Source organism: Hermetia illucens, chromosome 6 (genome assembly GCF_905115235.1).
Source record: "Hermetia illucens chromosome 6, iHerIll2.2.curated.20191125, whole genome shotgun sequence".
Taxonomy (NCBI): Eukaryota; Metazoa; Arthropoda; class Insecta; order Diptera; family Stratiomyidae; genus Hermetia; species Hermetia illucens.
This window is the reverse complement of record NC_051854.1, coordinates 89,689,554-89,701,680: the sequence shown is the minus strand read 5'-3', so window position 1 is coordinate 89,701,680 and position 12,127 is coordinate 89,689,554. Positions and strand designations below refer to the sequence as shown.

The following is a 12,127-nucleotide window of genomic DNA, read 5'->3' as shown; positions in this document are numbered from 1 at the left end:
TTGTAATTGGATAGAAACCCCCCTTCAGTTCATCCTAGTACCATGAAGTTGCAGTGATATAGGCTATAATATAGAGCATGATCTTACCAAGTTTGGTGGAAATCGCACTATTACTAACAAAGTTATAATACCTCAAATTTGTTGCTTCTTTGAAAATTGAAGACTCTGAATGTCAATATCACCCGAAAGTGGATACTCTCACATAATGTATAGATATATTACGTGCTACGTACTCAGAAATACACAAAACCTTTCGTACCTGAAGCGTCCATCTTCCGGTTTCCCGACTTGTTTGTCTGTTCCCACCGTTGTTGTCACCTGCTTAAGGATTTCTCACTTTTGGCGTTTTTCATTTGTCGATCAGAAGAAGAATCGGGTCCATCATAGATACGTGCCATCTCATCGACCAAAATGTGGATCGGCATCATTCCGGCTACTACATAGGCCGCTTCGGTAGTTTTTTTTCAAGCTATAGATGCCGAAGTGTCCCTATTAGTTCATTCCGCTACCTCGTGGAGTTTATCCTTCTCCCATCCTGCAGTTTCCCCTTGTGGATCGTGAACGTTAATAAGGCTTACATTTCGAAATTCGACTTGCAAGCGCAGAGTGTATAACCATTCGTTTATGTTTTCGAAACTGATAACACCAGGCTTCATTTTTTTGGGTGACTAAGAAGCCTACTCCAAGGATGGCCGCTATAATATATAGTGCAGTGGCTCTTCGGCAGGAACGCTGTTATACCAACCTCATATTGGAAAAGGGTATCGACCGGTTGCTTAGCAGCTCGCGTTCTGTACAAACTGCTGGTCAGTTCCGGATTCGGAGCTTGATGGCCCCAAAACATGTAGTTTTCCGTGTAGGGTTTCAGCCCTACCCAACTCACAACCCCCCCCCCCCCCCTTCTTCCTGGAGGAGAACAGAAGGCTCGGCTTCATCTTAGGGTTTGGGTTTGGCAGCGGAGCTGTTGGTGTGTACTACCCCTTGCCAACTTGAAAAACACCAGCCCCTACAAATTTCGTAACAGGAACGATTCAACAGAACAACAGAAGAATTTAATTTAATTTTACTCCTTGCTTCCACTGAAGACTAGCCATCTACAAATTTCTATGTTCATCTAATTCATCGAATTCTTGATTACTACAAAAGCCTCTTCCTGGGACGATATGTATGCTACGATGAAGCAGATCAATTTCAATTATGTAGTCGTCCCTCCACCCGAACGCTATTCTGATAACGTTTAGATATTCACCGTGGTGTATTATCTCACTATCTTAGTATCATATCTACCCCAATTCATAATTACGGGTATAGTCGCCTAGTATATTCGTATACACTATCGAACTTCGGATCATGAAACAAGAGAGTGTAATTTGGACTTTTATTATTATATCTGGAATTGATCCTCCACCGTAACGAAACGTGGCTACTGATTACATCGCTCATTTTTGCAGCTTCATTACCTATGCGGAAGGTAAGTCTAAAATATTATACTTTTACCTTCGCAATAAAAGTAAAAAAAATCCAACTGGATCTTCAAATTCGATAGAGGAAGTTCAGTGCTTCGCCGATCCCACGTATGCAGAATGCAAGGACATTTAAGTGCCTGAATACAAATTTCAAATCAATATCGTGGAAGTTATTTTGAAGGCTAGAAGAATTGTTATCTTCAATCGAAAGTACAGTTTCTGTGACGAAAAAGTGGTTTGGGTGGCTCAACATGATTCGATGAGAACCTGGTTAAGATTATGATTGATCTCCCCAACCACCCTTAATGTCATGGATGAGCCCGCGCGCTGTATATGTTCATCATCTCATCTTCCAGGATATCAATCGGCATCGTTCCTGAGATAAAGAACGAAGCATCATCTGAAACAGTCCTAAACGCAGAATATACCCTTAGAAGTGACTTTTTGTAAACTGAACCCAGTTAATTAACATTAAATAAAATAGTCTAAGAGCCCGCGGACCCCTGGCCTACGTCACAGTATAAAAGTTGAAAGTTTGTCCGTGGAAAGTCCTCACGGGTATAGGAACAATTGCGTATTATAGAGTTTGAGTCGTAGTGGCTTCGGCAAGGTAACAGGTAGCAAGGCGAAACGTGGAGGTGTTTTTTCTTAATCAAAAACTGCAGACGGAGAAGGATGAAGGCTAGTCTCCCGCGCCTAAAAACGGGACAAATGGTACCAACTGGTCCTCCAGGTTGGGGGCTGGGTAGGACTGACAACCCTACAAACCGAAATTACGAAGCCACAGAAGGAGCTTCGGAGAGGCTGGATTTTAAAAAGAATAACCTCGCAACGAAAACAGAATAACAATTTGCGCATTTTCTCATGGAACGTGCGCTCCCTGTGCAGACCGATTGCTGCTGAGGAACTAGCCGATACCCTGTCCCAATATAAGGCTGATGTAACAGCATTGTAAGAAATGTGGTGGACAGTGACCGGTTTCCTGGAGAAGAGCCACTACACCATATATTATGGTGGCCCGTATTCAAGCGGCACATCGACTCCCATAGTTTACATAAGGATACCAATGATAACGGACTGCGGATTATTCAATTAGCAGCGCGGAAAGCAGTCCACAAACATACGCCTCTCCTGATGGGACCACTTTCAACCAAATTGGCCACGTGACCAGCTCTCAGCGTTGATGAATGTCAGAATATATAAGGGGGCCAATATAGCCTCGGATCACTACCTCGTTGGCATAGTGCTCCGGGCTCGAATTGCAACACGGCCACAACCTGACAATCAGGTGAGAGTGAATAATGAAGCCATCCACAACACCTATAAAGGCACAATAACCGCAGCTAACAGATGTCCTGGAGATGAAGCCTCGAAGAACGATCTTCACAACCACCTGAAGAGCTTTATCATTGATACGGCCGGTCGGAACGGCAGGTTCTATGATTAATGTAAGCTTGCAACGGAACGGAAGAATGCTGCATACCGAGTAATGCTGTATTCTCAAAGACCGCGGCCACGCGCAGAGACTTATTACGAAATCCGTCGAGTGGAGAAGCGACTTCACACACGGAAAAAGGAAGCCTGGAAAAAACCAACAAGTCTGTGAACTAGAAAAGTACAGGGAGCAACCGCACCGGTCGCGCAAGTTTTACCAACCAGTCAGCAGGATGGAGCCTTATATACCTCGATGTTCATCCTGCCGAGACAAAGAGGCAAATCTGCTTTTCGACAGAATGGGCATACAGGAGCGATGAGTAGATGAGCTACTGATCAACTAGAACATCGGCGAGCCAACTGAAAACGACGGACAAATATTGCCACCATCAAGTATAGGAGAAACAGTCCGTGCAATTCGTCGGCTTAAAAATCATAATTCGCAGGAGCCGATGGAATTACAGCCGAATTGTTTAAATATGGAAGCGACCAATTACACTAAGTGGTTCACCAACTTGTGTTCAAGGTATGGGACAGTGAATGAATGCCTAACGACTGACAAAAAGGCATTATCTATCTCATACATAAAAAGGGAGATATCACACAGTGCAGCAATTATAGAAGTATTACGTTGCAGAATACCATCTAGAAGATATTCTCCGCTATCTTGCTAGGCCGGATAGCCCCATATGCTCAGAATTTCATTGGCCCATACCACAGAAGCTTCACTCCAGGCAAATCAGCAACTGATCAGATTTTCTCTTTGTGGCAAACGTTGGAAAAACTGTTGGAATATGGATACCAGTTGCACCATCTTTTCATCAGCTCTAAAGCCCCCTATGATAGCATCGCCTAGGTAAAAGTATACACGTCCAAGGAAGAATTCGAAATCCCTACGAAACTGATAAGACTGACTAGGCTGACTCTGGCCAATGTGCAAGGCCAGATGAAAGCATCAGGATCACTTTCAAGACCATTCGTCATCAACAACGGTCTACGACTAGGTGATGCCCTATCATGCGTCCTCTTTAACCTGGCCCTCGGGAAAGTGATCCATGATGCTGAGACGTACAAACTGCCTTCGTCCAGATCGAGATCTTGGGCTGCACAACAAGAAAGGCAAGACAAAATATATGATGGCAACGTCAGCACCAAAAACCTACCAACCAACAACATCAAACCGCACTGGTCAAACGGGAAGAATGAAGATGGGAGACTACAACTTTGAGACCGTTGATAATTTCTCCTATCTTGGGTCAAAAATCACAACCCATAACAGCTACGACGATGAAATCCGCGCACGGTTGTTGGCAGCCAACAGAGCCTATCTCAGCTTACAAAAACTGTTTCCCTCGAAACGTCTCACCATAGAGTCAAAGCTCTTACTGTAGAAGACAATGATCTTGCCAGTCCTTATGTATTCTTCGGAGACTTGGGTTGTTAGCAAGAAAAATTGCGAACTCTTGGCCGCGTTCGAGAGAAGAATCCTCCAAAGAATTTTTGCCTACATAACGACGAAATCTATGAGCGATACCATGACCGTCCGGTTGTAGATAAGGTCCGGCTCAATAAGTTAGGGTGGGCGGATCACTTAATCCGTATGGATAAGGATGATCCAGTCCGGAAAGTCTATAAGGGCAATATCTATGGTGGAAAAAGAAGACGACGCAGACTTCCCTGAGATGGAGCGATGGCGTAGGTCAGGAAGTCAGAGAGCTTTTAGGGATATGGAATTGGTGGACCTAGGCGCAAAACCGAGATGTATGGAATTCCTTATTAAGGCAGGCCTAGACCGGTTACCGATTGTTGTGCCGTTGATGATGATGATGATTTAACCGCTGATTTTGACCTATAAACAACTCGCCGATCGATATGGGACTCAGGGTCGAGATTATCCTTCTGGCCGAGGGATAAGCCCCCGACAGCGTGGATCCTGATGAGCTTCTAGTGCACTTTCACGGCCGTGTCAAACATACACAGCGGTCGGTATGGAGACGGGAGCTCCGGGTCTCCTTTACCCTTTATGATCAGCGCGAATCTGTCCACATTCCAGCGACAAGGAAAAATGCTCTCCTGTAAGTAAGCGTTGAACGCCTCAAGCAGCAACTCGGACCGTTCGCGGAACACCAGTTTGTAGACTTCCGCCGGGATGCCATCAGGACCTGGTGCCTTCTTGTTTTTCATAGTACCCGCTTCTTCGAGCTCGCTCATTGTGAAAAGGGGCAATCCTCGACGCTTTCCGCCCTATTAACATCAACCCGTACAGGATGTCTGGAGAACAATACCTGTACAATGCGGTCCATCTGGTCGATACTTTGTATGCAGGACCTCCGCAGAGCCCCAATTTATAGCCAAGTCCCCACGGGTTCTCATTCACCTCGTTGACAAGGTTCTGCCAGCCCCGAGCTTTGCTTTTATTTATAGCACTGCGGAGTTTCTTTTTTGGTGACCTATATTGTGTCTTTATGGGGCATGCCTGCTCGTTGGTGTGGAAACGTTGTGCCAAACGGCAGAGCTTATGACACTTCCTCAGCTGCGACGCTACCACTCCCCGGAGCGCCTTCCAGCGCGGCTCTGCCTGCTCCAAAAGCTTCGACGAACTTCCCGATGTTCACCCACGCGACATTTGACAGGCCGGGGAAACGTCGCGTTGGTGCTCGCCACCAAGTAGCGCCAACCAATTCGAACGCGATGCACTGGTGATCACTTGCCGAGAAGTTTTCTAGAACTCGCCACCCGTCCACCGATGATGCCAGAGATTCCGACGCAAAAGTGATGTCAGGAATGCTTCCTCCACAGCCTGGTCACCGAAAGGTTGTCGTGGATCCGGTGTTTAAAACTACGAGTCCGGTTCTCGCCGCCATTTCCAGAATCCGTTTCTCTCTGAAGTCCCGCTGAGGCATGCATCATTCAAGGGCCCTGGCATTAAAATCACCGCCTACCAGGATTCGTCCCTCCACGCTCGAAACAGCGTCCTCCATCGTCTCGTTCGGCGTCAGGTAAACTCTAAAAAACGTTATTCCTAGACACCGGATCCAGACAAACCCGTTTCCTCCACCTTCGGCAAGAGCACGACGTCGAACGTCGTATCGAACCCAGATGGCAGCGGTGTTCGATAAGTCGAGATGCCATGAGGCTGGGTCCATGTTTCGGTATTGCTCGCTAATTAGCACTAGATCAGCATTTACCTCCACAGCGAACTCCAGTTAACCCGTTGGGGAGTTCCGTCCCCACGTACTCGAGGAGGGTGATCAGACCCGAGTCTGCAAGGAACTCATCTGAAGTGGCTCTGCCACGAAGCCTCACCGGAGGTTATCTGGTACCATGGGAACCGGGATGGCCCTCTGAGAGCATATGCTCCAGGAGAATTCCTGGAGGATGTGTTCTCGGCACAGTTATTTGCGGTTGCCCCCGTAGTGGGAGTTTTATGGTGGTTGTGGTTATGCCTACATCGCGGGCAGAGCTCCTCGAAGCTCAAGCGTGGAGTTGCGCTGTACAACTCGGGCGCCGTACCCCTTAGTTGCGGCAGAGGTGTTAGATAGGCCTCGCATCCACTGGTATGAATGCTGAGCCTGCACTCAGTATAAGCCAGGACCGCTGTGCTTGCATGGCGGGGCTCTGATTGTGGTCACAAAATCAATCCGCGTCCGAAGAGGACCGTGGAATTAAGTCTTCACGGCAGGTACTCACGTTAAACCCCCAGGACTTTCCACAGCGAACTGTGCTAGCAACTGGTGAGCGGTTGCACTCCGGTGCATGTTAATTTGGTGCTGACATTGCACTGACTGTGTGATATCTCCCTTTTTAAATATGAGACAGATAATGCCTCTTTACCAGTTGTCATGCATTGATTCGCTGTCCCACACCTTGAGCACAAGCCGATGAACCACTTGGTGTAATTCGTCGCCTCCATATTTAACTAATTCGGCTGTAATTCCATCGGGTCCTGGCGACTTATGATTTTTAAGCCGATGAATTTCACGGACTGTTTCTTCTATACTTGGTGGTGGCAGTATTTGTCCGTCGTCTTCAGTTGGCGGGGCCTCCAACTCGTCGATGTTCTGGTTGTTCAGTAGCTCATCAAAGTACTCAACCCATCGCTCTAATATGCCCATTCTGTCGGAAATCAGATTTCCCTCTTTGTCTCGGCAGGATGAGCATCGAGGTGTATAAGGCTTCATCCTGCTGACTTCTTGGTAAAACTTCCGCGCCTGGTGCGGTTGCTGCCTGTATTTTTCTAGTTCAAAGACTTGTTGGTTCTCTCAGGCTTCCTTTTTCCGTGTGTGAAGTCGCTTCTCCGCTCGACGGAGTTCGTGATAAGTCTCTGCGCGTGCCCGCGTTCTTTGAGAATGCAACATTACTCGGCATGCGGCATTCTTCCGTTCCGTTGCTAGCTTACATTCATCGTCAAACCAGCCGTTCCGACTCCTTTTGCGACTGGGGCCAAGTATGTTTGTAGCCGTATCCATGATAACGTTCTTCAGATGATTGTGAATATCATTTGTTGATGCTTCATCTCCAGGTCATCTGTTGACTGCGGTTATTGCGGCATCCATTTCCCTCTTATAGGTGTCGCGGAGGGTTGTGTTGTGGATGGCTTCAGTGTTCACTCTCACCTGATTGTCAGAGGGGATTCTAGGTGGTATTGTTATTCGAGCTCGGAGCACCATGCCAACGAGATAGTGATCCGAGTCTATATTGGCCTCCCTATATGTTCTGACATTCATCAAGGCTGAGAGGTGGCGGCGTTCGATCAACACGTGGTCAATTTGGTTAAAAGTGGCCCCGTCTGGAGAGGCCCACGTATGTTTGTGGACCGCTTTCCGCGCAAACCAGGTACTTCCAACAACCATTTCGTGTGACCCTGCTAATTGAATAATCCGCATTCCGTTATCATTTGTTTTTTCGTGTAAACTATGGTAGCCAACGTATCGCCTGAATACAGGCTCCTTCCCTACTTGGCTGTTAAAATCCCTAAGTATGCTTTTGATATCACATCTGGGACAGGCTTCGAGGGTTCGTTCTACTGCCTCGTAGAAGGTATCCTTCTTCGACTCTGCAGTCTCCTCTGTAGGGGCGTGAACGTTTATGAGGCTTATATTTCTAAACTTGCCTCGCAAACGCAGAGTGCATAGCCGTTCGCTTATGTTTTCAAAGCCGATAACAGCAGGTTTCATTTTTTGGCTGACTAAGAAACCTACTCCTAGCACATGGTTTACTGGATGACCGCTATAATATATGATGTAGTGGCTCTTCCCCAGGAAACCGGTGCCTGTCCATCGCATCTCTTGTAACGCTTTTATATCAGCCCTATATTGGGACAGGGTATCGGCTAGCTGCTCATCAGCTTCATCTCTGTACAGGAAGCGCACGTTCCATGAGAAAATGCGCAAATCGTTGATCCGTTGTCGTTGTCGGGTCCGTCGTTTTAAAGTCCGTCCTATCCGAGGCTGCTGTTGTGGCTTCGTAACAAGTTGTTTTCCGTGTAGGGTTGTCAGCCCTACCCAACCCCAACCTGGAGCACCAGTTGGTACAATTTGTCCCGTTTTTAGGCGCGGGAGACTCGCCTTCATCCTTCTCCGTCTGCAGCTTTTCGTTAACAAAGAGCTCCCAGCGGTGACCACGTTGAGGTGGAGATAGGGTTTGGTAGTAGAGCTGTTGGTGTTGGTTCAGCAGGCATTTCCCAGGTTTTATGCTCCATCGTGGGAACCAATCCACGTTTCGCCCTGGGACCTATACTACCCTTTGACCAGCCATCCACAACACCTATAAAGGCACAATAACCGCAGCTAATAGATGTCCTTGAGAAGAACGATCTTCACAACCACCTGAAGAGCTTTATCATTGATACAGCCGTTCGGAACGGCTGGTTCTACGATCAATGTAAGCTTGCAACGGAACAGAAGAATGCTGCATACCGAGTAATGCTACATTCTCAAAGAACGCGAGCACGCGCAGAGACTTATCACGAAATCCGTCGAGCGGAGAAGCGACTTCACACACGGAAAAAATCGCCGCTATAATATATGGTGAAGTGGCTCTTCTCCAGGATACCGGTCCCTGTCTAACGCATCTCCTGCAACGGTGTTACATCAGCCCTATATTGGCACAGCGTATCGGCCAGCTGCTTGGCAGCTTCATCTCCGTATAGGGAGCGCACGTTTCATGAGAAAATGCGCAAATAGTTACTCTGTTGTCCTTGCTGGATTCGCCGTTGTATAGTGTATCCAGTCCGAGGCTCCGTTTGTGGTTTCGTAACAGGTTGTTTTCCGTGTAGGGTTGTCAGGCCTACCCAACCCCGAACCTGGAGGACCAGTTGGTACAATTTGTCCCGTTTTTAGGGGCGGGAGACTCGCCTTCATCTTTCTCCGTTTGCAGTGTTTCGTTAAAAAAGAGCTCCTAGCTGTCAACTGCTATCTGAGGTCGAAGGGGCGTCCAGCAATTTGCATCCAGTAGGGCTTACTCTAGTCCATTGTCCTGCTTAAGGCATCCTTTCATAGGGTCACTCCTGCCGTACAAGTTCAAGATGGGGAAACCTAAATGGTCGGAATAGCAGCAAATAACCTCAGAGTAGAAGGAATAGAAGTGCATCACTCCCAACAATCATAATAGGAAGAATTCGATAAGAGAAGAACCCTGTGTGGCGTAAACTTTTATGTAGATTCGTGGAGAATAGAAAGAAAATGAGAGGCCACTGTAGTCTAGTCAATAGTGCTTGGTGTTGTTCTTCATTGTGGTACAAGCACTCGATTAGAACAGACTATAACGAACATTCATAGGCAAAATCCTATACCTATGGTCATTTTATAATTACCCTAATACGATAGAGTAGAGGTAAATATTTCAACTGCCCTTCCCTTTACCCGAATGCCATTCTGATAGCGTCTAGATATTTACTCTGTCCGTGGTATACGATCTCAGCATTATGTCTACCTAAAATCATAATTCGGGGAACTCGAATTAATTTCCTCCTGGCTCTTAGTATCTTCCATCTAGTATATTTGTAGATACAATCGAATGTGAAATTATGGGACCGGAAGGTGTAATTTCGACTGTTTAAACATTTCATTGCGAAATGATCCTTCAGCGTATCGGAACGTGGCTACTGATTGCATCGCTCATGTTTTCAGCATCATTAACCATGCGGAAGGTAATTCTAGAATATTTTACTTACCCTAGTCCATAAAAGTAACAAAAATTCCACCAGGATTTTAAAATTCGGATAGAGGAAGTTCGTTGCTTTGCAGATCCCAGATACGGACAGTGTAACTTCACAAAGGAAGGGGACCGACATTTAAGTGCCTTGATACATCTAAACCGCGTTCTGGGCCCAACGGTAATCTTTCAAATCAGTATCGTAGAAGTTAATTCGAATGCCAGGAGAACTGTCGTCTTCAATCGGAAGTACAATTTCTGTGACGAGAAAGTGGTTTGGTTGACTCAATATGCTTCAATGTTCATAAACAAAGTAATAAGAGACTTTTTGGGCACGGGCTGGACCTGTCCAATGCAACCCGCCAACTTTTCCATACGAAACTACACAATTGATTCGGATCTACTCCCCGTTCATTTTTTTTATAAACCAAATGTCTACTTCTTGACAAATGGATCTTTCTTTCGAATAAGCGAAAATGTAAGTAAATTAGTTTTCAATGTTGTCTTTGAACTTAAAATTATAAAACTCAAAAATAAAACAAATTCGAAATGAACTGGGCGATTTTTATAGCGATCTTCAAAAGCACGAAAGTCCAAGTGTTTAACCAGGGCTCCTTATATGAAGATATATGTCCTCAATTTTTAAGGTTTTGTTTGCAAAAGGCGAAGGCGCGGGGTGGACTGCGCTTTAAGCGATCAAACCTTCCGTTCTTCGCGTTATCCTTGCGCACTCCGCTTTTCCAAGTTCCTTCTGTATTCTTTTGATTGCGAAGTTCACCCTACACCAGTTTCCTTCTGACTTCAACATTTCCCAGACGATGTTCTGCGGGCTTAGGTTGATTTTCAAGGAGTCTTCCAGGCTCCTCCACTCTGAGAAAAATCGTGAAATATAACATGCTCCGGGTCCTCAGATGTACAACCATATTCAGGACAAAAGAGAGAATCATCCAGCCTGAATTGGTGAAGATACCTCCTGTAACCATCATGTCCTGACAGGAATTACGTCAGATGGTAGGTAATCTCGCCGTGTCGTCCCTGAATCCACTCCTCAATGCGGGGAATCAAAGTGTGAGTCCAACAAACCCTTTGCGAGCCACCCCACCGTTGCTGCCACTTTTCCAGCGACTCTCGCCTTTCCACTTTTCGATATTCTGCATCCTTTTCAGGAAGATTTATTTTCCTTTTCTCATACAGACAGCGTGTCTCACTTGCCAGAATGTCTATCGGGACCCAACCCGCAGTAACACATGCTTCGCCGCCTGATATTGTTCTGAAGGCGCTGCACACCCTCAGCACCACTAAGTGGTAAGTCATATTTACCCTCCTCCGATTACTCTCACACGCTAGTGCTTCCTCCTAAACTGGTGCCGCGTATAGTAGTGTGGAGCGAACTACTCCGGCCACAAGTAATCTGCGACTGCATCTTGGGCCTTCAGTGTTAGGCATCATCCATGCAAGTAACGCGCTGGTATTTGCCGCTTTCTCACAGGCATAGTCCAGGTGTTTCTTGAAATTGATTTTCACATCAATCATCGCCCCTAGGTGTTTGATAACCGGTTTCGAAGTAATGATGTGACCACCAACACGAATGTTAACCGTATTCCTCTCCCTACGGTTGGTAATCAAGACCGCCTCCGTCTTTTGTTCGACAAGGTCAAGCTAATGGTTTCGTTAGCGTACATTTCAACATCTTCAAGTTGTTTCGCGACGACAACTACAGTTAGATCATCTGCGAAACCGATTATCGTGGCCTCCTTTCGTACGGGCAGGACAAGTACATCACGTTCCATAGGAGAGGACCCAACACTGAGCCCTGTGGTACTCCTGCAGTGACGGTATACTGCTTGGATCCCTCATCTGTATTGTACCAAAGTTTCCTCTCCGAAAGGTAACATTCGAGGAGCTTAGTCAAATAACTAGGGACACCCGTTTTAGCCACTGAACTTTTTATCCACTCCCAACTAGCGGAATTGAACGCATTTTTGATTTTTTAGACGACATCGCGTCTTGAGCCAGCTTCAAAATAACGTCTACGGCGTCGATCGTTGAGTGGTCGCTCCGATAGTCCATCC

General features: G+C 46.5%; 1 protein-coding gene across 1 annotated transcript; it reads left to right on the top strand.

Moving 5' to 3' along the window:
* The first annotated feature begins 1,334 nt into the window (after positions 1–1,334).
* On the top strand, positions 1,335–10,608 carry LOC119660072. Its single transcript, XM_038068451.1, has 3 exons — positions 1,335–1,471; positions 9,897–10,050; positions 10,108–10,608. The coding sequence occupies exons 2-3, from the start codon at positions 9,976–9,978 to the stop codon at positions 10,606–10,608; spliced, it is 576 nt and encodes a 191-aa protein (XP_037924379.1). The 5' UTR covers positions 1,335–1,471; positions 9,897–9,975.
* The last annotated feature ends 1,519 nt before the right edge of the window (positions 10,609–12,127 follow it).

Bases quoted from the DNA above. Each gene is read 5' to 3' on its own strand.
- LOC119660072 (XM_038068451.1), top strand. From the start codon at position 9,976: ATGATCCTTCAGCGTATCGGAACGTGGCTACTGATTGCATCGCTCATG. The intron at 10,051-10,107 runs GTAATTCTAGAA...AAATTCCACCAG, and splicing joins CATCATTAACCATGCGGAAG to GATTTTAAAATTCGGATAGA.